We start from the raw sequence: 26,968 nt of genomic DNA, 5'->3' as shown, positions 1-26,968 counted from the left end.
TGAAGGATGCAACCAAACAGATCTCACAACTGGAAACTGTACAAAGCTGCAATAGTGTTTATTTCAGCCATGATTGATGAAATGTTGTCTACACAGAGCTAAGCCTCCTCTCTGGTGTGTCTAAGGGAAAGTGATTTGAATAAACAGAAATGATCCCATGGTTACGCCATGCAAAAATTTGTTTTGCAATTGGTGTGAAGATATTATTGTGACTCATCATAGCCATTTTCGATACTTATACTAATATGAATATCAGGATTTATAGCTGAACAACTCTCACTGCAACAATAACTGCAACATTTGGCTGCAGTACTATTAAAGGCCCTTTAAAGGGGGTTGTGGTCCAGGTAGCCAATGTCTACACTTTGTGTACACTATAGGGTTGATCATTGACGCTTTTGGAGAACTAAGGGATCAGCAGGAACAAGTCAAAGAAGACATGGAGGTGAGAAGACACACGCTTATGCATTATTTACCACTTCAAACAGTAGACAGTAAATACAGCACACAAATATGGGGTCAGAACAGTTTCAATTATGACAAATGCACACACAACGATTCACAAATGCGCACAGAACATTTCACAAATATATTTCATTTACAAATGCACACAGAAGGATTTTCAAATACATTCCAATGACTTCTGTAAATGTAAAAAGACTCACAAATATATATTACATTTGTCTGTATTTGTGTGTTTTTTCTATTTGTTTGTGAATTTGTACATATTTCATTGTGGAGACTCCCCTGCCGTGCTTAGATCCGTAAATGCGTTTTTTTCCTTTTCCGCCGCAAATAAAGCCACCTGGGGAGGAGAGGGAGGATCTGCGCTCATGTAATTGGTTGAAAATGATCTGATTGGCTACTAAATGTTCCATGTTGAAAAAACGCATTTACTGATCTAAGCACGGCAGGGAGTCTTAAAAAAGCCCACACACATGTGAAGCCATTCACAAACAAATGCAGTGCAATCCACAAATAAATAGAAAAAACAACACACAAATACATACAAATACAGACATATATTTGTATTTTTTTACATTTATATAAATCATTGGAATGTATTTGTAAATCTTTCTGTGTGCATTTTTCAGAATTGAGGCTGTACTGACCAAATACATGAATGACACACTACAGGCACATGTGTTGTGTAATGTGTAATGGCAATCACTTAACAACCCGTTTCTCTTCCAGACCAAATGTTTTATCTGTGGGATAGGTAATGACTACTTTGACACAGTGCCACATGGCTTTGAAACGCACACGCTACAGGAGCACAACCTCGCCAACTACCTGTGAGTATATCTTGAGTGGGTGTGGGTGTGCGTGTGCGTGTGTGTGTGTGTGTGTGTGTGTGTGTGTGTGTGTGTGTGTGTGTGTGTGTTGGGTGGGGTGGGGGGGGGTATGCATTCCCAGGCATTTTTTTAAACTTGGATGAGGAGGAAAGCAAACAGCAGCAACAAGATATCTCGGGGCAATATGGCCGTATTTGTCTCTGTTTGAGCACCAAGTGTCAGTGTTGTAAACACAGACCGACTTGAGATAAGAGCAGTAGGCGCACGCTCAAAGCCTCATAGAGGCACTTCCAGTTCATAGAGGCACTTCCTGCTCACAGTCAGACAGGTCAGATATTTGTATTTTTTAAGGTAAAGGCCTACATCCAAAAATCAAATTTCTGAATATTTAAACCAATAAACATGTTTTAACTTTTTAACTTTTTTAACTTATATAGTTAAGATCTTTGGATGTGTTCAGAAGTGTTCTCAACACATCCATATCAGTCAGTATTTTGAAAAACGGATGTTGTGTCAGTGTCTGTGATTTGCCCACAGAGATCCGAATGTCTGCTGAGTTGACTGCAGTGGTATACTGCACTAAATGAAGTTTACCACCCTTTTGGGGTTGCATTCCCAAACATTACCCGCCCCGTTAACGGGCCCTTCCCTTAGTAGCGGCAAATCTTCATTTGCCCCTCCTAAGGGAATCCTGTTAGTTTCTTTTCCTCCACAGAGCTTAGAAATTCAAATATGCTTAAATTCAGTGAGAAAGCATGAAACAAAAACAACTAGTGATAACTGCTAGCAGCTTGCGGCACCTGCCGTGGCCCCTGCTTCTAAACCGGAAGTGCCGCCACGTGCCACCGGAAGTCTCTCTATGAGGTGCCGGTGCCACGATTTGTGCTTGCCCTCTCTCAGAGTCAAGGAAGAAAAATGATTTCTTTCAGGTTTAGTTTTCCTTCAGGCTTACCGTTTGGGTATATCTATATTGTATTAATATAATTATGTGTAATTCTTCTTCCGCCCAATTTGTGGAAAAAGGCTTTAGAGCTTTGAGCTCTGTGTTGGATTCTATTTAACACCAGGCTGGAGTGTGTTTGGGTGTATGTGCGATACAATTGTAAGATGTTTTCTAATGTGTGCATGTGTTTCAGATTCTTTGTGATGTATCTCATCAACAAAGATGAAACAGAGCACACAGGCCAGGTAAAGCAGCTCATTTTCCTTTATTTTCCGTGCATGTACATGACTGTGATATTGTGAAGTAGTTTGTAGCACACAGCTCAGCGTTCCTGCAGTGTTTCTGCTCCCAGCAGCTTTTTATTGTTTAGCCTCAGTATGCTTCAAACAAATTGTCCGTCAGGTCCTTTATTAGCATCTGAAACCTTTCCAATGGTAAATGGGGAAATAGGCCCCTATGTATGATGCCCGGCCTTTTGCCTTACCGTCCAGCTTGGCTATTCCAAACAGATAAAAACCTTCCTGTCCTGGTCGTACGACAGTTTGTTGAGGAAAACTGAGGCTTTTAAAGGCTCAGTAGCTATGTTTCCATTCACACAAGTTGTGAACACTTAATGAACTATGGAAGCCGAATAAATTGTGACTTAAGGGTTATTTATACTCGGGTTTTACTCAGAGGCTCAAGCACACATGACACGCAAGGGCCCCTTGCGTGTCTCTGACTATCCAACAAAGCTACGCGAGCTGTTCGCAGCCCGCAAGGCTGTGATTGGTCTGCTAACCATATCCTTTCAGAGTCTCGCATTTCCAGTTTTATAACATAATACCGCTGTTTTTAAAAGCCATAGCAGAAACAATGGATCCCGTTGAAGAACGTTTGGCTAAAGACTTCGGCAAATATGAGCATTTATATGAACCGTCTGACCGAGTATGAGGACACGCAGATGGTGGTAAATGGTAAATTCCTGGAGGAAAATATCGGTGAACGTCGGTGTGCAGGTCGACTCTAAGCGGTCGTTGCGCCACCTGCTGTTCTGGCGTATTGAAACGGCATGGGAACTATAAACCAAAACGAGTCCGTCGATCCAACTGCGTGGCCAGTGGCAGTTGTAGTTGCTCGAGTGTATATCGCCCTTTAGTGAATATTTAACTGATCAGCTGTTTCTGCTGTTGGTGTCTTCCCAGATATATATTTATATTGTCTTTATTTTCAGACAGCATTAAACACGACCAATTCTAGCTGATATTAAAAAGAACAATTCAAACCTCACCAATTACAACAAATTCCTGAACACCGTTTTATCAACTTTATTTCCCAGTCTTGTCCCCTGACAATTCCATTAAATTGTCAGGGGACAAGACTGGGAAATGGAGTGTTTAAAGCTTACACTGCTGTTGCTAACCTCATTCTAGCTGACTTCAAATATGTTGTGTATAATGAATTCCTTCCTCCTCCCATTCTGTCTGTCTTAAAGGAGTCCTACGTATGGAAGATGTACCAGGAGCGTTGCTGGGAATTTTTCCCTGCTGGTGACTGTTTCCGGAAACAGTATGAGGATCAGCTCAACTGATCTATTCCTGGAGCAACAAACTCTTCCCTTTCATACTGTAACATGGTCAAGGCCCTCTCAAGCCATCTTCCCGATGCTTATCCCTCAAATCTTTCTTACTGTTCTCTAAGGTGTCCCTGTTCTACTGAACAACGGGTCCTACACTCGACTCCATTTCCCAGTCTAGAAGGCAGACGTCCAGCCTCCTCCACAGGCCCCGCCCTAATCCTTTCTCCTGGCTCTTCCTCATCCAGGCACTCAACTCGCCAGCTCCGACCCAACTTCCAGCACACTTTGTTTGGAATGCTTTCAACTCTCACTTTGTACATGAGATATCATCAAATATCAGAGTATATACGGGACTAGTTGGCTGAGATGATGACTTCTTTGCTTCATCTTATTCTACATTCACAGTTACAAGCAAAAAAATACCAAGGAATACTGAAGCGAAGGAAAGAGAAAGGATGAGGCTGACGGGAGGAGAGTGGAAGGAAAATTAAGAGATAATTATGCCTGAAAGACTTTCAGGACAAAGTTCACAAAGAGCAAACATTAGTATGATGATTTTTACTACTTTTCATGTGTACAATGCACGTTGCATGTAGGTACAGGTTGTGGATGCAAAAAAGGAGCACCTGTTCAACGCTGCTGTGATCCAACATAACAGCTCTGCAATAATAATCGGACCTTTGAGAAGCTTTAATGTCAGCTTTTGTTAGAGACTGTCAAAGAGGTGGAGGATTCGACTAAACTCTAGTTTGTGGTACATGTCGAGTGGGAAGATACACGGTGCCTCTAAATAATAATCTAATGCAACACCACCAAACTTCAGTCTCCCGCAATTACCAGAGTTGAATCGACCCCTCTGTGACACTGTCAACGGAAACTGAACATTCTTATCTTCACAAATAGGGCTGTTGTACTGGATTGAATTAAAGTATAGTTTACAGATGTTATTATTGTGTCCATACCTTGTACATGCCAACACTGTGTGTGAAGGGCTCCTTAACTAAGTATTCACATTGCTAACACCATGATCAAATGTACCGTTGGTTCCAGGTACTTGTGAGCTGGAAACTCGGCCAAAGTATGGACATCAACAAATCATAATCCTCCATGAGCTCGCAAGTTAAATCTTTTATTCTTCTTCTTTTGAAAGACTACATAAATAAATAAATCACCAAAAAAATATGTTTTCAAAATGGTTAAATTCATTAATGTGATTTTTTTTTTTTCATTTTCTTTTATGTGCCCCAGTAGCAGCATAGCCTTAGATGCCTGTGTGGGCAACTACAGGTCAGAGTTCCATGAAAGGTACTGAGCACATGACCTAATGCCACCATTCAGCCAAACCTCTCGTCCCAAGTTTGGTCAAGTCTCTTAATAAGAAAAGTGTTGTGGTGTGTAAGAAACATCACAGCCTCTCGTGTCACTAGTCGGGGTTAAGACTTTTTCTACTGAATGCTAATTCATTTTGAGCTTGCTTGGGACATTTGTTAATCAAACATATAGTTTTGTAAAAAAAACATAAATAGTTAAAGAGCAGCAAAAAACCTGTCTGTTTAAGACTTTATAGCTGCGGACAAAGTTATCGTGTGCTTGCTAGCTAGGATCAGTAATCAACCAGACTGGAGCAACACATCAGTCACAGCTGGAGGACCGGCTGAAGACACATGATCAATGCATGGATGGAAGCGGGGGGATGGGAGAATGGAGGATACAGTGCCTTATTAAGCCAGGTGGGAGTTATGCAAGCTGGAGGAGGAGAGGGCAAAGTCAGACAGCCTCACATAAATACAACCTCAAGTCTGAGGAGGACTCCTAGAGCAGGGTGACTGTGCTGGTGTTTTTGAAATACCGAAACACAATCAGGAATGTAGAAACAGAAGGTCAGAGAGAAATGTCCTTTAGGACTTTGTTATTGGGAATCTGATAGACTGGCATGCCTCACTGTTCCTGGAGCAGATTTGGTGCACACCTGTGTGAAGTATTACATTTGACATAATTACACACTTCAGTTGGCTTTGTGCAGTGGAAAAAAGGGGGTGTGAAACATTTACAATTTAATTGTGTTTCAATTAATTATGTTTAATTACACAGAACTGTCCCATCATCCGAAAGCTTTCTAGAAGTGACAGCAGCAGAAAATGAGGATTGGAAATTGAGTGAGGACGTTCAAAAACGAGTCTGCCGTATCACCATGTTAAAATACTCAACTTTACAGCAGAAAGAAACTTGTCTCGTACAAAAAAAATGTTTGGTCTTTATCTTCAATTTTCCTGTTAATAACAACCGTACAGGGGGGTGAGTTTGCATACAAGCATCCCGATCAATATCACACTAGGCCCTTCTAACTCTTCTAGCTATCTAGCAATAGCAAGTGGTACGTGGCCCTTGGATATATAACAGAAACACTATACAGTATTGTGACCGGAAGGGAGAGGGTTGTAGTTCAGATTGTAATTCTTGTAGTTGGTTCATTTCCAGGGTTAGGGTTCTTACCAACCTTAAGGAGCTACAAGAAAAGCCAAGACCAGCCAGAACCAAACATTGTGGCTGCCAGCTTGAGCTTGTCACAAAGCTCAGCCAGAAACAAAGATGTACGATGATTTATAGTCCCTTGGATAATCTAAAAAAAGAATGTGTTTTCTTTTGGTTGCCTTCCTAAAATGAGCAATGGTGAAACTTAGCCTACTTTGAATCTGATCCGGTTGTCTTAGCAGCACCAACAATACTGTGGGGGACCTGAAAGTTGTCTCCTGTCTCTTAAAAGATGGAGTTGCCATATCTGTGTTTTAGTACACACTCTGCTGCAGACATACTTACTGTTTATCCATCCGTTCTGTCTCGCGCAATACAGGAGTCAACATCCATAATCCATGACAATATGTTGGATTGTATGTTCCTTTCTTTCTTTTCCTACTTTGTACTTTAATTGTTGCACCCCTCACTGCAAAGCAGGAAGACCTTCCATAGAACCACATCATGACTTACAAAGTTTGACCGTTTAGGTTTTTGGTGCACCAAATGAATAATGAAACAATGACATCAACAACAAAATAGTACGTTTAAAGCATAGTTATTATTGTAGTTATGTTTATTTTATTTTATTTTATTATTTTTTGTTATTACTTGGGGATAGGAAGTGTGTGTCGATTGAATGAATGCTCATGGTTGTGAAATATTCAAGAAACATGTCCCGGAAACATTTTTTGAAAAAGGATTTTTCATCTGAAGTTTTTTTGTCTTGTTTTTGGTGATATCTTATCGATACAGCAAAGAGAGTTACTCTTTTTGTATGGACGTTCTTCAAAAAGATATATTAAAGAAATGCCTTTGCATGATTATTATGCGGGTTTGATTAACAAATATAACAAAGACACAAAATCTGTGTCATCAATACGTTGTTATATAAGATTATTTAAGATGAATTAAGATTTCTGTATTATTGTATTTAAGTGTTGTGGGCTTCATTGTAACTCTTTAAATCGTTTGCCACGAGTGAATCCCACAGAAGAAAAGGAAGTGACTCCTGCTTCTCTCACTTATCCATCTCTGTCTAAATATATTACGAGACAAATATTGATACTTAAACAATATATGTATAAGTATCATTTGTTTTAAGCTCAAGCAATAGCCCTTCAGGGAGTGTATGGGAGGGGATGGACCATTGTAAATTCAAACAAAGGCAAAACAAATAAAAGCTTGCTTAATTTTGTCTCAGTTTAAAATAAAATGATTTATTAAGTTATAAGTTATGTATTTATTTACTTAAATAATATAAATAAATATATGAATAATAATGGCAAGGAAATACAACTGTTAAGTCTATATTTATCCAATCCATTGGAGTTTTAAAATTCAGCTCATCTTTAAGAAGAGATATTTAATCCAGAGGCAGAGCTTCAGACGATACAAACAATTCATCACATGACTGAAAATGTCATGGTTATATGTTTTGTCTGTATTTTTTTATACTATTTATTGAACATTTTGGGTGTCCATTTTGGGTGTCCATAATTACGAGGCATTGGAAATTAATCTGCACGTTCTCTTACTTAAGTCAGTTTGTAAATTACATTATGTCCACAAAATTGCATCATATAATTTACTTACAAATACACGCTGCCACTCAAGGCTACTAAAGATGTAGACTGACGAAGATACACGAGTGATTCACTTTTAGCACAAATTTTGAGACAAATACAAGTATGATAACACAATGTTCCGGTCACCACCAACCAGTGTGGGTGTTATGCCGTGTGTTCACTTTGCTGATGCCATGCCTATTTTCTACCTTTTATTTTCATCACAATACCACCTCAAACTGAATAAATAAACAATATTTTGCTCATATAAATATAAATATTCATCACAAAGGGGCCATGTTAATTTGCTATTGAATAGTGCATCATGTAAACATTTCGAATGTTGCAACTTCTGGGAGATACTTGTATAAAGTGGGACTGAGTCTATGAGTAATGAATGGATTTGCATGATTTTGGAAATAAAACTTTATTCATTAACTTGTGAAGAGCAGAAGATTATTAATTAAACATTTTTTGGACTGTCCATGCTTTATGGCTAATTTTCATACAACATAAAGGCTGTGGAGTTAATAAGATATATACTCGTCATCTCTGACAATGTCTCAACAAACAACTGGAATGTTTGATTGATTGCATGTAAACCACAACAGCCCCCCTCTGCAGGCCGAAGGTATATATGACGCATTTTTTCACTCGCACGTCTCAAGGTATGCTGTCAATTCCTAATCCGTAGCGTAAACAAATTAAAGCAATTGGTGATAACTTGTGACACGTACCGGCCGGATAAGAAGAGTGAGGCACACAACCAAACACGTAATCTGCAGCCTAGGCCTAATAGTGTTGTCGGGAGGCCATTTCTTAGTATTGCCCGGGTTCCATTGACAAACAGATAATGGGATTATTGGAGTTTGAATTATTACAAAGTTTATTTTCAACAAGATAATCTTCACAAATGAACAACACATTTAGGATATTTGAAGCTCAAACACAAATGGTAAAAAGCTAACATTTTAAAGATATAAAATGTTCCAAACTTATGAGAGAGGTATTTACTGATTTACTGAACAAGATGTTAAACCCATGTGTTCACCTCCCATACCAGTCTTGAAAACTTAAAATAACAAAACAATGGCTTGAAAACGAGGGAACAGAAACTACTCTCTGGGTTTTAGAATGTATTCCTGCCATCCTTTAACAATAGTTTATAGGCCCTTATGCAGGACTGTTATTCTACACTAAATTACATTTAGTGCTCATTTATTTTTAAACTTTTTTATGTGGGAGATCTTGACTTTTACATAGTAAAAATATTTCAACGATGGATAAAAAAGTGGAGAAGTGAAGTTGATTTGTACATATTTTTGCAGCACAAACAATGCAGTTAAGTCTTGCTGAGCTTTTCGGTGCTCTGTTTTCTGTCCTCTGGGCCAAAAGTGTGTGGACATTAGTGCATGAGAGTCCTAGTGTGTCCTTCTGGCTTTGTTATTACCACAGCCCTGCACAGTGCTCATACTAATGCTAATAACGCCGGCCTGACCTACGGCATCATCAATGAAGTGTAGCGCCCACCATAAAATGAGCACTGTTAGCTCTGTGAAAACTGTTCATGCTGTTAGCACTGTTAGCTACGAGCCGTAGCTGGCTCAGCTGGCTCCATGTTGAGAGCTGCATGGAGGCAATCCCCCAAACATCAATATTTTTAGCCGCTTAAAGTCCTTTTAACTTATTGGCTATTAGGATGAGACACATTCTCTGTGCCTTCAGAGTGCTCAGAGCACAACTCACAGTCACATGCTACTCTGACGGGCAAATGTCATGTATCTCCATTGTGCTTTGCCTCATCATAGAAAGACTCATCCCAGTGCATCATGGGATACATATTGTGTCTCAGTAGGCTTTAGATAACAGTTAACGACAACAACAAAAATGATTCAGCAGCAATTTTATTATTTATGGTGCAGTTTCAATTTACAGCCCATGATGCTAATATTTGATGCTGTGCTTCACACCAACTGCTTAAGTACTGTAACATTGCTCTTGTTGAGCATAATTATCTATCTTTTGGAAGAAGAAATATGCTCATAATATTATATCAATTTACTTACAGTTGATTTATAGATTTTTGGAAATATATTGATAATTTCTACAGTGGTAAATGTACTGGTTGGTCTGTGACACGGTTCATTATAGCATTGTGATGACTAGAATAATTCTCGACCATAAGACACAACAACAAGCCATGTTGGTAGACATAAATAATACCTGATGGTATTCACTCTGTCCAAGCTGTGCACAAATAACTCATATTGGAGTGTGCCAAAGGCTAAATAACAAAAAATCTGACAGACCAGATAGCCGGCTCCATTTTAAAGGATAACTCACACCCTTTGCACATGGAGTTTCAGCTTCTGCCCTCGAGATGGAGGTATTTAATACCACGGTGCAGAACAAAGCGCTATAAAACCAGCTTTGTTCCAGCAGCCATCACGCTAGTGAACAAATTATAATTACAACAGCACTGATCTGGATCTTTGAGTACTTTTTATCATTTTTGTCTGGTTGTCTGTGGTAATTTATGTCGAGATGGATGCCTCGTTTTTCTCCTGTTTTTCTACTACTGCAAACCAAGTCTACCTACAGGTACTAATAAAGTAACCTAACCTAATCAATCTGCACAAAGTCACATCCAGTCATCTCCAATGACATCTTCTACCAAATTTTGCGATTAATGATTATTATAACTGTATTGCACCACTATCTGGCAGGAACATAGTTATAGTTGTGTGGCTTTAGACTTCAAAAGCTACAAATATTGTCAGCATCTTTGTTTTTTATTTTTCAACTCATTGACAAGTTGCAAATGTTCTGTCTGTAAAAACAAAGGTCTTCAGGTTTGTCCAGGTTTGTCCATTGACGTATCGTGGCCATCTCCACTTTCCAGTGTTAATGGTTTGTATATTAAATGTCAGTTGTTTTGCTGCTGGTTGTTGCACAGTTTTTGCTATGCCGCCTCAATGGATGACATCTGGAAGGCAAGGAAAGTCACACGTACCTACTCAGACATTATCTCCTCAACATCTCCTATACAAAGCTCTGCTGCGGAATATTTGTTCTCAGTTACAGCATTATAATTAATGTTGAATATTGAAAATCTTGACATTTCCATACATTTAGTAGCCTCTTTAACTTTATTATGAACTTCTTGAAAATTCATGAAATTGAGGTCTGTGCTAGATATAACCATTCAGACATAATTCATTAAGATTTACGCTAAAATTCTAAAAATGTTCTCTATGACATTAATTAAATAAACAGCAATCACACACCCTCTATTCTATCAGAGTGTGTAACATTTAGAGGGTTTATGGGCAGAAATGTAACATCATATTTATAACCATGTTTTAATTTGTGTTTAATCACCTGAAACTAACGATCATTGTGTTTTTGTTAAGTTAGAAAGAGGTATTTATTTCTTTAAGGAGCGAGGTTGCCCTGTGTTTCTACAGTAGCCTTGAAGGAACAAACGAGCGAAAGCCTCTCACGAATTTATGTTAGCTGAAGGAAGAGATACAAACTGAAAACCAGCTTGTTTTGGTCTAATTCATTATCATGCTGCAGCAACAACTGACGACTGTTTTTTTTTTCCGATCAAAAATTTACTCAGGAATAATATTTATTTTACTGACATTTTAGATGTGTTTCCAATGAAACATTAATGACTTTATACCGTGACCCTGAAGTTGCAAATATTGCTATGGCTGCTCTAGAAATAAGTGAATGATCTTTGAAAATTTAATTCTATGAGGTTAATGTTCAAAACATGTTCAAAATGTTTAAACAAATATTTTTCATCTGACTAAATAAAAACTGAAAAAGAATGGTTCTTCTCTCGCTTTCTGTAACACTCGTTGTTGATTTAGTGTTTGTTTAATAATAATAGTTAAAATCAATTGGGCGTTTGTGTCGCTCCTTTATATGGCTTTGAATTAATGATTTATTTGGATAGAAAATCAGCCTAATATAATATCTTGAACTATCAAAATGTGTAATTCTAAAGTAAACTTACTTTGTCTCTCTGTATCTTTCAGCACACACATTACATAGCTGACTCTTTTATCCAACGTAATGTCCAAAAGATACATTTTAGCATCTGGTTACGATCCCAAAATTCCAAGAATCATGCAAGTACATCAATGCCAGTGTCACATGCTACAATTAGCAACTATTAAATATGTCCAAAAATCCCAGGTGGTTGTGAGGAAAGAAGTACCAGAATCAATAAGTTATAATAAAAATATTTAATAAAAAGAGATGATGAAATTCCATATGTACAGTACTTAATCACCTCTATTCTGAGCTACAGTCATCCTCCAGAAACCCCATGTATGTAAAGTCTCCCCACTTCTGCAGCATGTCAAATGCAAATCAAATCCCCCTCCAGGAGGAAGTTCCCCAGACCACAGGTGGTCCAGCCGTTCCCTTTGTTCCTTAAACCCTCTCCTGTAGACACTTAACCCCGATCTGTGTGTAAGTGACCTCTTCACTCTCCAGCACAGACTCCATGTGGCCTGATCAACACTGTATATATTTTGCTTCAATACATTCCATGAATCATTATAAAGTAATGAAAAACATACAGTAACCTTCTTATGCATACAATTACATATTCTTCATAATAATGTGCCTTATTAATTATCATCTCCCTCTTTTGTATTTTAATATGCACATTAAACAATTCTTTATTATACATGTGCAAGTCCAATATTCACACCCCAGACTATTACAATTCTACAAAACCCAACAGAACTCTAATAACTACAGAGAAACAATATTTGCTGTGATATTTAATTTTATTGGTGACGGTAAAGTTACAACACATGAGTTTTTGACTGAAGATGTGTGTCAAAGGGGGGCTTAAGTTACAATAATAATAATGGACTTTATTGGTAGAGCACTTTTCTTAATGAGGTTATACAGTGCATTTCAAAAGAAGAAAAGCAGATGAAACCTCATCCAGGAGCTCTAACTACAGAAAGGATCACGTCCCTGCTCCTCAAGCTAACCATTGTTGAGTTTCTTCACGTTATCAACTCATTAATGTGGACAACAAAAGTGTAAACACAACACACAAACAAAAGTGACTTGGTATAAGATACTATGTATATTTAACAAACTCCAGAAACTCTGTCGTCATCTGGGGAGAAAAAAGAAGAAGACGTAAACGTTGTTCGACATACTATACTATGACTTTTTATGTATATTTTAGACATACCATTCATTTTTGACTTATTAGACATACTATGAATATATATATAGACTGACAATTTTACTGGGTTTCCCTTAAGAATGTATCCTTAACAACCTAATAATTCAACTTAAAGTGTTAATAGAGTGTCTATCCAGTATTTCCATCACTTCATTCCTTGTTCTACTGTGTGTATGTGTGTGTGTGCGTGTGTACCTGAGTGCACGTGTGTGTGTGTGTGTGTGTGTGTGTGTGCGTGTGCGTGTGCGTGTGCGTGTGTGCCTGCGTGCGTGCGTGCTTGTTTGTGTGTGTGTGTGTGATGAGGTCAAGCTCTGCCATTGGCTTCTTTCAACACACTGTATGAGAGTGGCCTATTATAGGTCCTTGTTTGGTCCGGGGAGCTCCTGAAGAATTCATCAAGCTTTTGCTTGGCTCCACCTCCACCATTCAATTACTCCTCCATCTTTACAAAACCCTAATATCACAAGTGCTAAATAAACAATAAACACAGCTTTAAAACGCAACGGTATTTTTAATTATCTGCCAAGCATATGATTAATAAGAATTAGGTTGATGGAGAGGGCAGCAAATGTCTGGACTGGACACTGCAAAATATACATTTTGGGAATGTTTGTTAATCAGCAGTTGTTAGTGTTCCCCTGTCAGAAGGGAAGCTCATCAACAGGTCACATTGTTTGTGTAATCAGTGTAATCCGTTTGTTCAAGATCAGGCAGTATCCATCAAAGCCCAGGATTCCCTAAGAATGTTATGAGCCTGTTATATATATATATATATATATATATATATATATATATATATATATATATATATATATATATATATATAGTTAAGTTAAGTTAACGCGTTAATATCGCATTAACTTTTCAATTGATTAACGGCGTTAATTATTTGATCATGCGTTAACTGCGTGTTTTTTTTGTTGTTTTTTTGTTTGTTTTTTTGCAGTGGAAGGGGCTTATCCCTTTAAATCTCTCCCAGACTGCGTAGTTCAGACCTGGCGTCTCACGGCTCTCCCAGTCCTGCTCGTGTGAGGTCAATCAAACATGAAAAATAAATAAATAAGATAAACCAAATGAACGCATTACAGCGGCACTGCTTTCACTTTAAAGGCAATTCATGTTGATGCGCGCGCGCTGCCGCAGCCTGACTTCGTTACGCAGCAGACTGGCAGCGTGGCGAAGTGAGTCTGACGTAAAGCTCATATTGTTCTGTAGCTTCTGTTCTCAACAAGCAGTGGTGCTGCCGCGAGCCGCTTTACACGCGCTCACAGGCGGGCAAATACACTGCAAGTACCGGCAGGTTCCGTGTCCAGACTGAAAGTTAATCGCGCATGCGCAAAGCTCCTGACCCCGCGGTCTGATCCATGCAGAGCACTTTAAAGCAGCATCACTTGTGGATCTTTACTCTTCTCTCAAAGAGGAGAACTTTCCTCACTCACATCACAAGATGTTCAGTGCACTTGTTCAAGCCAACACAGACTGGACTTTTATCACTGAGGAAGAAAAACTGACAAAAGAAGGAGTGGTTTGTCCCTCACAGGGACCCTTACTACTTAACAATACCTGTTCAATATATATATATATATATATATATATATATATATATATATATATATATATATATATATATATATATATAATATATATATATATATATATTGAACAGGTATTGTTCTATATTGTTCTGATAACATTACTTTAAAATAAAAGCCTGCAATACACTAGTTTTTTACTTCATTGTTGACTTTGGCGCATAACGCGATTAATCACAGAAAAATCATGCGATTAATCGCGATTAATTTTTTTCAACTTTGCCCAGCCCTAATATATATGTATACATACACATAATATATGCACCCGGGGCTGCTGGTGCTTTCCCCCACAGCCTCTACCTGCGCCAAGGTGCACAGCTGCTGCCGACGCATTGTTGTTGTGCACTGTGCAGGCTGTATGCATTGTGTTGATCTGGTAGGGTTGTGCTCTCCCCTTGCTGTGCTGGCCCTCGGCAGGCGCATTTCCTCCGCTGCGGTGCGCCACAACCGGCTCCGTCTCTCCCCGCTGGGGAGGGACGGGGCCCCCTGCTCCTGGCACAATTATTGACTGGGGTGCACTGTCCTGAAAGCACCTCAACCTGTTGTGTTGCCAGAACGGGGATCGGCCCACGGAAAGGGTGTTTACGGTAATGTTGACAACCCACCCGACCCTTCTTGAAACACGGACCGAGGAGTCTAACGCACCCGCAAGTCAGAGGAGCTCTGAAATCTTGTGGCGAAATGAAAGTGAGGGCCGGCGCGCACCGCCAGTCGGGCTCTGCGTAATTGAGCGTTGCTTGGTGGGGGAGTCCGCTCTGGTGATTGAAGTGGCTTTGTGGGTCGGTCAACAGGAGCATCTCCTTTTCTTTTTTTCTTCTCGTGACCTTCCACCGTGGTTGTGGTGGTGCAGTGTGGCTCCACGGGTCGGGTGTCTGTCCACACATGTATGAACGTGCCGTGTATTGATTGTGTCAGTCTGTGACAGTAACTCCAGGGACACTTTTTCCCCCCAATCCGCCCGTGATGTGAACTATATGGCACTCATTGAAGGCCTAGGTCTGAAACCCACAGTCAGTGCGGTTACATGGATTCGAATTACTGGCATAGTCCGACTAAAATCGAATTATCCCGTTCATGTAAACACCTTTATTCGAATAACTGCGGTCCGAGTAAGATCCGATTAACACCCCTGGATAACTCGATTTGACTCGATTGATAATTCGAATAACGCTGCATGTAAACGCTGAATCGGATCGGAACTGGACAATGCGTTTGTGCGCATGCTCAAGATCCCGCCGCCCTCCTCCCTCCCTCCCTCCCAGGTCGTGACCCGGAAGTCGAAAGAGACGATAAGTTGTCACAGCCGGCAGAAACAAACAAACATAAAAGTCGGGTTACGAGCCGATAGTACCTTCGGTGGGTGTCTCTGCTAGCTCCCTGATGTAGCCAGCTAGCGCTGCTGCTAGTTCCCTGTTTGCCCTCTGCTAGCTCCCCGACAACCACCGAAGCTAGCAGGGTTCTCTCCATTATGAAGAGTGAAGAGGTCAAGCGGAGATGGCTGTATCACCACTACATGTAATGAAAACAGCGCCACCTATCGTATCGGATATGACATGCATTCGACCAATGATTCGATTTATTCACTGCCATGTATATTCGGATAACAGCAGTTGCCCCAAAAGAGAGCATAGTCCGACTAAAGCAAGATTCAAATTAATACCATCATGTAAACGCAATGAGTGCCACTGATCCGGCTGCACCCTCAGATTAAAAGTCAGCGGCTCTACTGCTGGAAGTGTTTTATCCGAAAAGAAAACATTTGCAAAGATCATACTATGATTATTTCCACACAACTTTGTATCTTACTGGAGATTAGGAGCAGGGCCAGGATTCCTCTATGGATTACACACTTGAGATGGTTTTAAAAAGCCCTCTTGGCCTGTTGCAGTGCAAGAATGTTCAACTTCTGCACTCGGAAGCCAAACACGAAACCAAAAAGTGAACTCATTTGTACATTCAAGGCTACTGAGATACCAAAATTGGCAGCTTCGACAATGCATACCAGTGAGCTTCTGCACATGAGGGGAAGAAGCAGTAAGTTTTCGTGTCCACAAAGTACGATTTATTTTTGCTATTTTCACAGGAGCACGAGAAGGACAGCATCATTTGAAAAGTTCTCACATGAATGTGGTCCAGTAAGTTATACAACGTGGTTGCTGCAAATATAGAACTCAGGATGCAGAAACCCAGGACTGAACTAGAGACCTTAAGTGCGTCAGTCTCACGACAGTCAGTATGTCACGCTACATCTCATGGATGGACTGATGGCTGATGGATGGACGGATGGATGGATCAAACATTCTCAGAAGAACTTCATCGGTTGAACGAATGGATGGATAAATGGATGAACCGGATTGATGAACTAATGGATGGGTGGATGAACAAATGGATGAAGGGATGGATGAATGAATGAATGAACAGATGGATGAACGAATGGACGAACGAATGGATGAATGGATGGACTAATAGACGGATGGATGAACAAATTAATGGATGGATAAACAAATGAATGGATAGATGGATGGATGGACAGAAGGACAGATATGATTGCAGCTAATTTATGATGAATATGTTCACAGATATTTGTTGCCATACTTTACTCAGAGCTGAATTATATGTATGTAAGACCAGCTTTGTTAGTATTATTATTATGATTATTATGACCAAATCCTCTGCCATGCCACAGGGCACTCAGGCCTGTCACAGCCAAACGGCCCACCTCCTCACAACGTTATGTTTCAGCAAATCTAAGACCTTCTGCAGCAACACAGTTATCAGAGGCGGAGCATCAGGTTCCAGTCACACAGTCTGCCACAGCAGGAGAAGCATGCTGACCCAGCATAGCTGAGCTTCCCAGTTCGGATACCAAATTGGATACTGGGAGCCAGAGTGGACTGGTAAGTGCATTTCATTCCAGTAACTCAGCATTTGCCTTTTGCTTTGTTGAATCCCTAATATAATAAATGCAGCAGGGCACACATGGGCATACAGCCAAGACAGTGAGGGTCTTTAACTAAAAATAAATACCCATAACTTATAAGGAAAATATGTGAAACCTCTAAAACTCTATTAATGAATCTATTTTGTAAAGTATACACGTGTTCCAACAATTGTGAATATACAAATATTCAGATCTCCTATCTACCTGTATCAGCCAAAATAAATTAAATCTGATTTCAGTATATGATATAGATAAAGATACAGGTTATTGATGCAGAAAAGCATCAATAACCCTTTTATTATGTGTATTCAGTGTGCATTGAATAGGTTCTTCTGTAGTATATTCAGCAGATATTCCAAAAGCTGAAATTTGTTTGAAGAAGAGCTTTGCTAAAGTGTTTATTTCAACTTATTATCGGCTCTTATTTATTTAACCATTTGCCAGTTAAAGGCCAATATTTAAATTCTCAGCTTCTGGTTTATTTGACCAATGACAGGTGATTATTGTTGTTCAACTGTTTATAACTTAGCCAATTGTTGTTGTTTTTTGTTGTTTTTTTATATCAAATATGTCGAGGCACAATTTTGTTCACGTGGATAAAGTTTTCTATGAAATACATTTGGCTGATAGTTCCTGAAATCTTCACACAGCTACCTGATGTCATGTCTGCTGTGTCGCCACTAGATAAAAGTGAGAGAAAATAACAAGGTAACTAGTGTAAATGTTATTTACTCAAAGTAAACTGTGTGACTAAATACAGGAATTTGCACTCTATATAATTATCCATTTTCTTTACTGCAGGAAAAAATCACTAGGATTTTTCAACAATCTATATCCAATCCAAATGCTATTGTATTACTTCCTAGGCAGTGCACATCCATACACACTTAACAGACATGACAGCTGTTGTTCTTGGATTTGCATTCTTCTACATTTAGTCAACATTAGCTTCCCATTTCATGACAATCACAAATCTAAGTAATTGCCTCTGATGTTTAGGCTTTAAAAGAAGTATGGAAATAATAAATCAAGGCTTCACTTTGCTTATCGTTATACCCAACATTATTCTTAATGTTTTAGTAGTTGATGATGTTGTTGCCCATAGACATATGTTGCTTACATTTGTTATGCAGATTTGCTTAATAATATAACCTATTAACTTATTTCAGTTCATGCCGATATTCTTTTATTTTTCCATGAATGCAAATTGGTCAAGTACACGTAAAATAAGATGAAAATAGATAATCCTCCATTAGTCTTGCCGTGGACAAATGATTTACAGAAGCAGAGGGTAAAGTGCACCGTAATAAAACTGTAATAAAAAAACAGTAAGAATCCACATTCACTGAAATATGATATATACAGGCAGAATAACTTATTGCACAGTGTATATATATTGCACAGGAGTTACGTGTTTTGTGGACTACTCCAACTTAAAATAACTACTAATTTGACATGTTGATATTTTCTTCGAGGGACACAATCTACAGTCCTGAACATGGCCCTGAAGTGCTGTGGATTTTGACTTTATTTTGAATGCAGAACAGGATGAGTGATGTAAACAGTCTTTAACTATACGACTTGATCTTAATAATTAAAGACGACGATGTAAGACAAGACCTAGAAGGAGGGAAAGAGGGATAATTGTGAATAAAGCATGAAGATAGCCCCCATTATTGGACTTACGCTGAGCTGTATTAACACTTTTAATGTGAGAAGTTTGTATTTTTCTATGATTACAAAAATGTCATCCCCTCTTTAAGTAACAATGTAACAATTCCTCAGGTTTCTGTTAAGAGATTGACGTAAATGTATTTTGTTTGGGAGGGTAATTGTGAAATGTTCCGTTTTTCATATTTTTAATTGACCAAGAACAACCAATGCAGCTTGTTCTCCAGGGATAACATAATTCATTATTTCTATCTAATTCATTTTTAAGTGGAATTGTAAAATGTGAACGAGGCTGGATAAATATTTTTAAATATGCCTAAAATTGATTCAAATCGTTCAATGTATATGTGTGCTTTTTTGTGGTCATGTTTAGTTGATTTTTTCAATGTATGGGGTGGAACCCCAAAGTGTATGATATTCATATTCAGTGGTGCCACCTTCCTATCTTTCAGCCAATCACATGCCTCTGCCTCTTATACTAGAAAGCTGAACAATATGTACAAGATCTAGCCTGTGAGCTCCTGTTAGCTTGACACCATGAATGTTAAAGCTATTCTCCATTGACTTTCTAGCTGCTTTTGTAAATAAACACAGACAAAAAAATAGCCTCTCCTTTTATTTCTGATCTTAATCTTCCTCGTGTGTTAGGGTCGTGTTTATTTATTTATTCGTATGAATCTCTTGAGGGTAATTCTACCTTTTTTTATTGAAATCGAGGGGTATCCTGAGAAAAAAAAGGCCCAGAGGCCCACATCAAAAATCTTAAAAAATACAACAATATTTTAATCGATAAGGAAGCCTAACAAGGTAACCATAGATGAGAAACAGACCCGTTAACACAATCCTAGAAAGCTAACACAAGAGGCCGCAAGCAAACTAGCTTGTTGGCTAACTAGCTATGCAGGTCTGTGTGCTTGGTTTATACTCAACATATGAGCTATTTCTAAGTGAAGCATTGGGTTTCTATGTTGTCTAAAGTATATGTGCATTTATTTGTGTGGGATTGTAGCCCGTCAGCAAACCTTTCTTCTCCAACATCAAACTTCAGAGCTGAAAGTGTGGATTGAAGAAGCTTTCTGAGAAGATATGATGGTTCTGGCTTTAATTAGTACAGCCTGTATTAGTAATGTCATCTATTCTTTACAGGCTATGCTAATCTATGCCAGAATCAGCAATGCAATGGAAGCGGAGGATTGCACTCAAAACAATAAGGGTTGTTTGGATCATTTTCATCATGAAAGAAAATAACTAAAGGAGGGGATTTTGGCACCTAATCTGTTAAAGTGGGGTTACTTTATACTGGTCTGAAAACTGTTGACCAAACCCTGGTACATCTGTGTTGTGAAAGCAAGACCGACCAACAACATGATAGTGTGAAATTTTAGCAAATATTCAAAAGTTAAACTACAATTAAATCCTTCTAATGATCACTCTGCCCTCTTTTGTTTATTTGGCAATTTCATTTCTCATAATAATCATAATTATTATAATACTAATAATATTGATAAAATACTTTAAAGTATATTCAAAAGTCAAAGAATCATCATTTCTCCTCAGGCTTTGGTACCCTCGAGGCTACAATTGTTTGAACTCTTGGGATATGATACTGTGGTGACCCAGGCATTAGATCTAGTATTAATTATGTTTAGTGGGGTTATTTGGTACAGAAGAGTTCTGGATTGGAGACTGCCAAAAGTTTTACTGGGCAGCCCAATTATGATTCTATAACAGAAAGCCAGGGGAGAGGTAAGACATGTATGGAGGAGGAGGGTCTCTGCAACAGTCAAGAAGGGATGGCAGGAGTCTGGGGATGTTCTGCAGGTGGAAGAAAGCTGATTTTGGCAACAAATTTTTAGAGCAGCTCAAATGAAAATATAACATAATTCAGTCAACTTCATCTTTGGAATTAATAAATACTTTTTATTTTTGCCCAAAATATTTTGCAAAAAATGATAAATATTTACTATACCCTTTACTTACCCTATCTCTTTAATTGTTTTGTTTTTTCTTTCTTCAAGGTCATCATGAACCTGACCTCCAGCTTTGATTCCATCCACTTCCTCACCAACAGTTCTCCTGGTATGAGAGAGCAGCCTCCTTTATAGCTGAGCCTGTCATCTTCAGTACTGCACAACACTACAAAACTTAGTCTCTTTACTACAATTAAGTAATCTAGATATTATGGATTTTTGCACACATTTAAAACGATATGTGTAAAATCATTTAAAGGGATATGTCGTAAAATACATAAAACTAAATTCAAAATGGTCTTCAAAAGCTCTATGATTTTAAACAACGTTGAAACAACGTTCCTGAGAAAGCTGCTGATAGTAGATTTGTAGACTTGCATGTAATTATTTCTTATTCTTTAGGACAGTAATTGTAGACTCTTCAGATCTCTGATGAAAATGTAAATGAGGTTTCTTCCCATCTTCAGGTGGCTCTTACAAGGAGTTGGCCATATTATCTGACAGTGTCGGGTGGAAGCAGCATAATGTCAGTCATATCTCAAGGCAAGGAGGAAATGTCACTGATTCACTAGTTAACAGGACATTAATGCTGCCAGCAGAGGATTTTGACCCATTAGGAGGACATACTATCTGGCAGGTAACCATCAGCTATTATACTTTTTCCTCTGGTCTAATAGCATCGGTTTTATTGAATGCTTTGGTTGCTCCACAAGATTGGATAAAAACCATTGATGGACTTAATTTTTGTTTGAAGTTTAAGACATGTAAATCTCAAAAAGTGATATGGGTTGCTACTATAGTCTTTGAAAACTAAATGTGCACACATGAAACTTGCACACTGCAAGCAAAGAGCACTCCAGACCGAGTAGTTTTGCGGCTTCTCTGTGTAAATTCCATGGCTTCAGCAGCGAGGAATTCTAACGGCCAGACAAACATTTAGCTCTTCACATGGGTCGCTTATAGTTGATATTCCAAGATAAACTTAGCATCTATGGAAAGTTATGAGACTTGTCTAAATTAATGAATGAATGAATTAATGAACTTGAGTCTTCCGAGTGCTCTCATACATCTGGTTGCATTTTGACTATATGTTTGCATTAGTTAGATGAACAGATGCATTTAAGATAGGATTATCTGCAAACAAATTTTGTTTGAGATCACAACACCAAACAGGGGGCGGGGCTTATCTCCCTTGCTTCTCTCCGGGAAAAGAGCGATCTTTTCTGCTATCGACTATGGAACAAATAACTACTGGTTCTGCTTTATACTTGTCACAAAAACGTCGGAATATCAAACGCCCTCCTGTTTGGGTTCATAACACCATCCGTAGCCACACACAGCACTGCAAAAACAGCCCTTCTAGAAAGAAGCAAAAAAATCTTATATTCAATCAAATCATCCTATATCAAGCAATAAAAAGTCTGCCAATGGGGTAAGATTTTTTTGCTTGACCAGCCCAAGATTCTTGGCTCTGAAAGACTAAAATGAGACTTTAAACGAGACAGAAAAACTTAAATTAACCCAAATTCTTCTCAAACAGATGAACAATCAATTAGGAGTCAAATGTCGATGCTGCAGAATACTGCATGTTCTTTTGTGATTCAGGATGTAATTAAGTCAAGGGTCTTATCCTTTTGGCCTTTTTTTCATTTTGTTTTGTTTATGGGCCACGCATGTTTTATTCAGCTTGGTTATTTGTATTATGTTGTATGTTGTATAGACCAGTCTGCTGTCATCTTAATATGTTAGATATGAAGCAGCAGGTTCTGCGCAGCAATGTAAATAATAATATAAATGATGATAATTTTAAATTGTAATTGTCCTTATTTTATGGCATTCTTAAATTGAGAAGTTGTGTAAATGGTCTTACTCTTAAAATAAGGCAAATAATCTTGTCACTGCACTGGGTTTTATTGTAAAACATTTGGATACTCTGTTTCTGGTTCATTCTAGCTCAAAATTAGCTTGTATATCTTATCAAGAAAAAGTAAGGCATCAAATCAACATGCTTTACAAGCTTAATATTCTTTTTGGGCAAAAAATAAGACTTATTTTCTTGATACAAGGCTTTTCTTACTTTCTTGAAATTCCTTTTTTGGAGTGAGCTCGGTGAATTTCACTGACTCCCGGAACTGCATTTGGCTTATCACTGTAAAACTAGTTACCGTTTCCGTTATTCACCATTATTCACCATTAACCACTAATTCTTTATACTTCATACTGTAAATTCCACATACGTCAGAACATCAAACTCCATCGTGTCTGGGTTCATAATATTATTCGTAGTCCCACAACTGCGTCTGAATGACTACCGCTTTTAGCGCAACTTCAGGGGCCACCCTGAGGCCATAGGGGAGTGTTGATGTAAAAATGAACACTGTCAGTAAACCACCCTCTCTGGTTCTTTCAGGTCATCATAATTGTCTTCCTCACTGGATCACTTTCTCTAGTCACTGTTGTTGGCAACATTCTAGTGATGGTGTCGTTCAAGATCAACAAGGCACTGAAGACAGTGAACAACTACTACCTGCTTAGCCTAGCATTTGCTGACCTTACCATTGGCACGCTGTCAATGAACCTGTATACCACCTACATCATCATGGACCAGTGGGCTCTGGGGCCAGTGGTCTGTGACTTATGGCTTGCAATAGACTATGTGGCCAGCAACGCCTCGGTCATGAACCTGCTTGTTATTAGCTTTGACAGGTAACAGAACATTGTTTATTATATTTTTTGCTGAGTAACTAGAATAAAGCTCACAGCCACCATTATATATTGTTAGTACTATCTGATTACTTTACAAAATAAAACCGCACAGCCGTTGATGCTGATACCTGCTAAAGGATTAGTTTGTATGAAGAGGTTCACTTACAAAGACCACGCTAATAACAAAATGGGTTTTGATTATTTTAATTACATATTCAAGATGAAGGGCAGCTGCAATTGGAGGAGGAGGTTGAGGATTGAAGGGGATAGGGGTTGTGGGATGAGGGTCGAGGGAAGTGATGAAGGGATGAAGGTTTGTGAGTAGATGGTTGGGAGGATTGAGGGTGGAGAGCACGCTGAAAAGATTCCACAATTCAGGGTGGATGGGAAGGACTCTTAAGGCTCTGTCGCTGGTGGGCTGTCATGGCCTGCTCAGCCTTCTCTGTGACTTCTGTCAACAAAAGAAGAAAAAGAAGAAGAAGAACCTAGAAGCTCAGGCTAAAGCCTGACTTGCTGGTGGATTTACTGGTGATGCCATTCACAAAGGGTTCCGGAGGGTTATGTGCGTCTGGTGACTGAAATGCTGGTTGTGTTGCTGTTTTTACATCGTCAGTCGTATTTATTCATAAACAAGCCACCATGCTGTTGTTGCTGCTGGTCGAGCCGGGGTTGGGGCTTGTCCTGCACCTCTGCCCTCGTCAAGGTGCCAGCAGCTGCGCCAAAGTCTTGTGTGTGCAGTGTTTTAGTGCCACGTTTTTTGAGATTGTTTTGTTAGAACTAAATGGGACTGGTTGTCGATTTGGACAACATACATTGATGCATTAATGATGCAGTGACTGCAAGGTTAGAGGCATCTGACCGAGAAGTGCATTCCTCCACGGAGTGTCCGCTGTTAATAAAGTGCATTTTTTTCTTGTCAAAGGACTCAGAAACATCCGCTGGAAAAAGAAAGAAAAAAAATCCTGCCATTTTGTGACTCTACACATACTATTAGGGGGAAATGATTGATTTGTATTGCTTTGTTAGTCTTCCACAAGCCCATACTGTTACGGGATTTGTCTGTTTGTGAAATCCGACATTGTAAGGGGTACTTATAAAGGGTTTAGTAAAATGTTATGTTTCCGCGTCAAGTTTATGTAAGTACCTAACTTAACGGTTACTATAATTTTTTTGGTTACGTATTGTAGCAATTTAAATGAAGTTAAACAACCATGTGGTTACAAAGATATTACAAAGATACGTTTTTAAAAGTTGTTTTTTTTGTCCGAGAATAGGCACTGGTTAAAATAGCTCCGCAGGTCGGTCCACAAACCTTGTGTGACCTCCCACTATGTCCCAAATAGTGCAACAAAAGACCTCCGTGAGAGGGAGAGTCTGTATGAACGTGCCGAGTATTGAGTGGATCGGTCTGACAGTAACTCCTGGGACAACTTTTTCTCCCAGTCCACTTAAGGCTTAAGTTGGAACTGCACGCTCTGGTGATGTTTGGCCTGGACAACCTGGTTCCTTGGCCTGCGAGGTGAATGAGGGATCGCAGGGTGTCCCAGGTTATGTCAACACTGAGTCAAAGGGGAAGTGAACAGATCAGTGCTTGAATACGTTTGTCCTGAGGAAATGGAATGAATTTGAGGCGTGGTCTTTGTTCCTGAACCTAGTTGTTAAAACTCCATTTTCTAGTAGAGTCTATTTTTTTAGTAGACGATCTTACAGTATTTAAATCCTCCTTTATAAAAAGGATAACTGTACATGTGATATCATAATGGTATAATGCTGAGAGTCATAAGAAACAGCATATATTTAGTGTTCCTTGTGTAGAAAAATAATAATTTCCCAACTTGTCAAATACCGACACTTAATCAGTGGCCATACACTTCAAACTTTGACCTTCTTCTAACCACCACTCTTGCATCAACTTTGGACCTGCTCATTACGGGCATATAATGTCTTTTGAAAATAAACTTCCAACGTAGGTTTACTTGGTTTGATTTACGCAACAACACTGCCTGGTTAGGCTTAAGATAAATTTTGGAATTGGGTTAAAAGAAGTATGCTTGTTACATAAAAAGAAATACGTTTGTTAAATCACTTGCGTATTGTTAGGCTGTGTGACAAGTGTAAGGTTAAGTCAACTTCAACCTGGTGTCAAAAGTTCATGTTTTACCCAACTACTCTCTATGCAGACTTCCTCTGTCTTTATTCTCCGTCAGTTCTTCTGACTGATGCAGACTGGGATTTATTTGGAGTTATTTGAAAGCCTGCTAGACAATAAAGGGCGTCTGTCAGAAGCCAAAGAGTACTGACCCAAACTTGGGGTTTAACAAGTTGGGAGACTGGGTTGACAGTTACACTATATATGCACAGTTGCCTAATTTATTTCTGTGTTGTTTTAGGTATTTCTCTGTGACCAGACCTTTGACATACCGGGCCAAGCGTACAACCAAGCGGGCTATGACCATGATTGGATTAGCCTGGTCCATCTCTTTCATTCTTTGGGCCCCAGCCATCCTTTTCTGGCAGTACATTGTGGGTGAGCGGACAGTCCAGCCCAATGAGTGCTACATTCAGTTCTTGTCCGAGCCCATCATTACTTTCTCCACTGCTGTGGCTGCATTCTACTTGCCTGTAACTATTATGTCCTTCCTGTTTTGGAAGATCTATCAGGAGACAGAGAAGCGTGCTAAAGATATACAAGGTCTCAAGGCATCTGGGTCAGGCAACTGCCAAAGCCAGGCTCAGAATCAAGGGAGTGGTAGAGGAAAAGCTGGTGGAGAAGGCATGACTAACAGCCATAAAGATTCATCAGCCCTGAGCTCTCAAAGCTGCAGCAGCTATGAACTAAATCAGCTAGCTTCAGAGGAGAACAACAAGGACAATACAAACATACCTGGAGGAACAGGAAGCAGGGCGAGGTGTGGTGCATTCTGCTTTCAGATTTCATTACTGCTGCCAGGTCGGTGTGCAGCCAAGGGGTCCGTTAACACCACAA

At 39.1% G+C, this 26,968-nt stretch overlaps 2 protein-coding genes across 4 annotated transcripts in view; both read left to right on the top strand.

Annotated features, from left to right (window-relative positions):
* Nucleotides 1-11,687, top strand: part of ryr2a (ryanodine receptor 2a (cardiac)) — a 156,262-nt gene extending 144,575 nt beyond the window's left edge. For all 3 annotated transcript variants that reach the window (XM_068582453.1, XM_068582452.1, XM_068582454.1), the window contains 4 exons: nt 381-445; nt 1,195-1,295; nt 2,432-2,483; nt 3,713-11,687. In XM_068582453.1, coding sequence (XP_068438554.1) covers nt 381-445; nt 1,195-1,295; nt 2,432-2,483; nt 3,713-3,808 — 314 coding nt within the window. In that variant the 3' untranslated portion in view covers nt 3,809-11,687. The remainder of the gene's footprint in view (nt 1-380; nt 446-1,194; nt 1,296-2,431; nt 2,484-3,712) is intronic.
* A 5,821-nt stretch (nt 11,688-17,508) lies between these two features.
* chrm3b (cholinergic receptor, muscarinic 3b) overlaps nt 17,509-26,968 on the top strand; it is a 10,184-nt gene continuing 724 nt past the window's right edge. Inside the window, exons 1-5 of the mRNA XM_068583511.1 lie at nt 17,509-17,591; nt 21,325-21,395; nt 21,781-21,913; nt 23,687-23,982; nt 26,373-26,968. The exon at nt 26,373-26,968 is cut by the window's right edge and continues 117 nt beyond it. Coding sequence (XP_068439612.1) covers nt 21,331-21,395; nt 21,781-21,913; nt 23,687-23,982; nt 26,373-26,968 — 1,090 coding nt within the window. The 5' untranslated portion in view covers nt 17,509-17,591; nt 21,325-21,330. The remainder of the gene's footprint in view (nt 17,592-21,324; nt 21,396-21,780; nt 21,914-23,686; nt 23,983-26,372) is intronic.

Source organism: Clinocottus analis, unplaced genomic scaffold (genome assembly GCF_023055335.1).
Source record: "Clinocottus analis isolate CAN_PGR_092001 unplaced genomic scaffold, fCliAna1.0.p SCAF_19, whole genome shotgun sequence".
Lineage (NCBI taxonomy): Eukaryota > Metazoa > Chordata > Actinopteri > Perciformes > Cottidae > Clinocottus > Clinocottus analis.
Note: the sequence above shows the minus strand (reverse complement) of the source record. Positions and strands in the feature narration are given on the sequence as shown.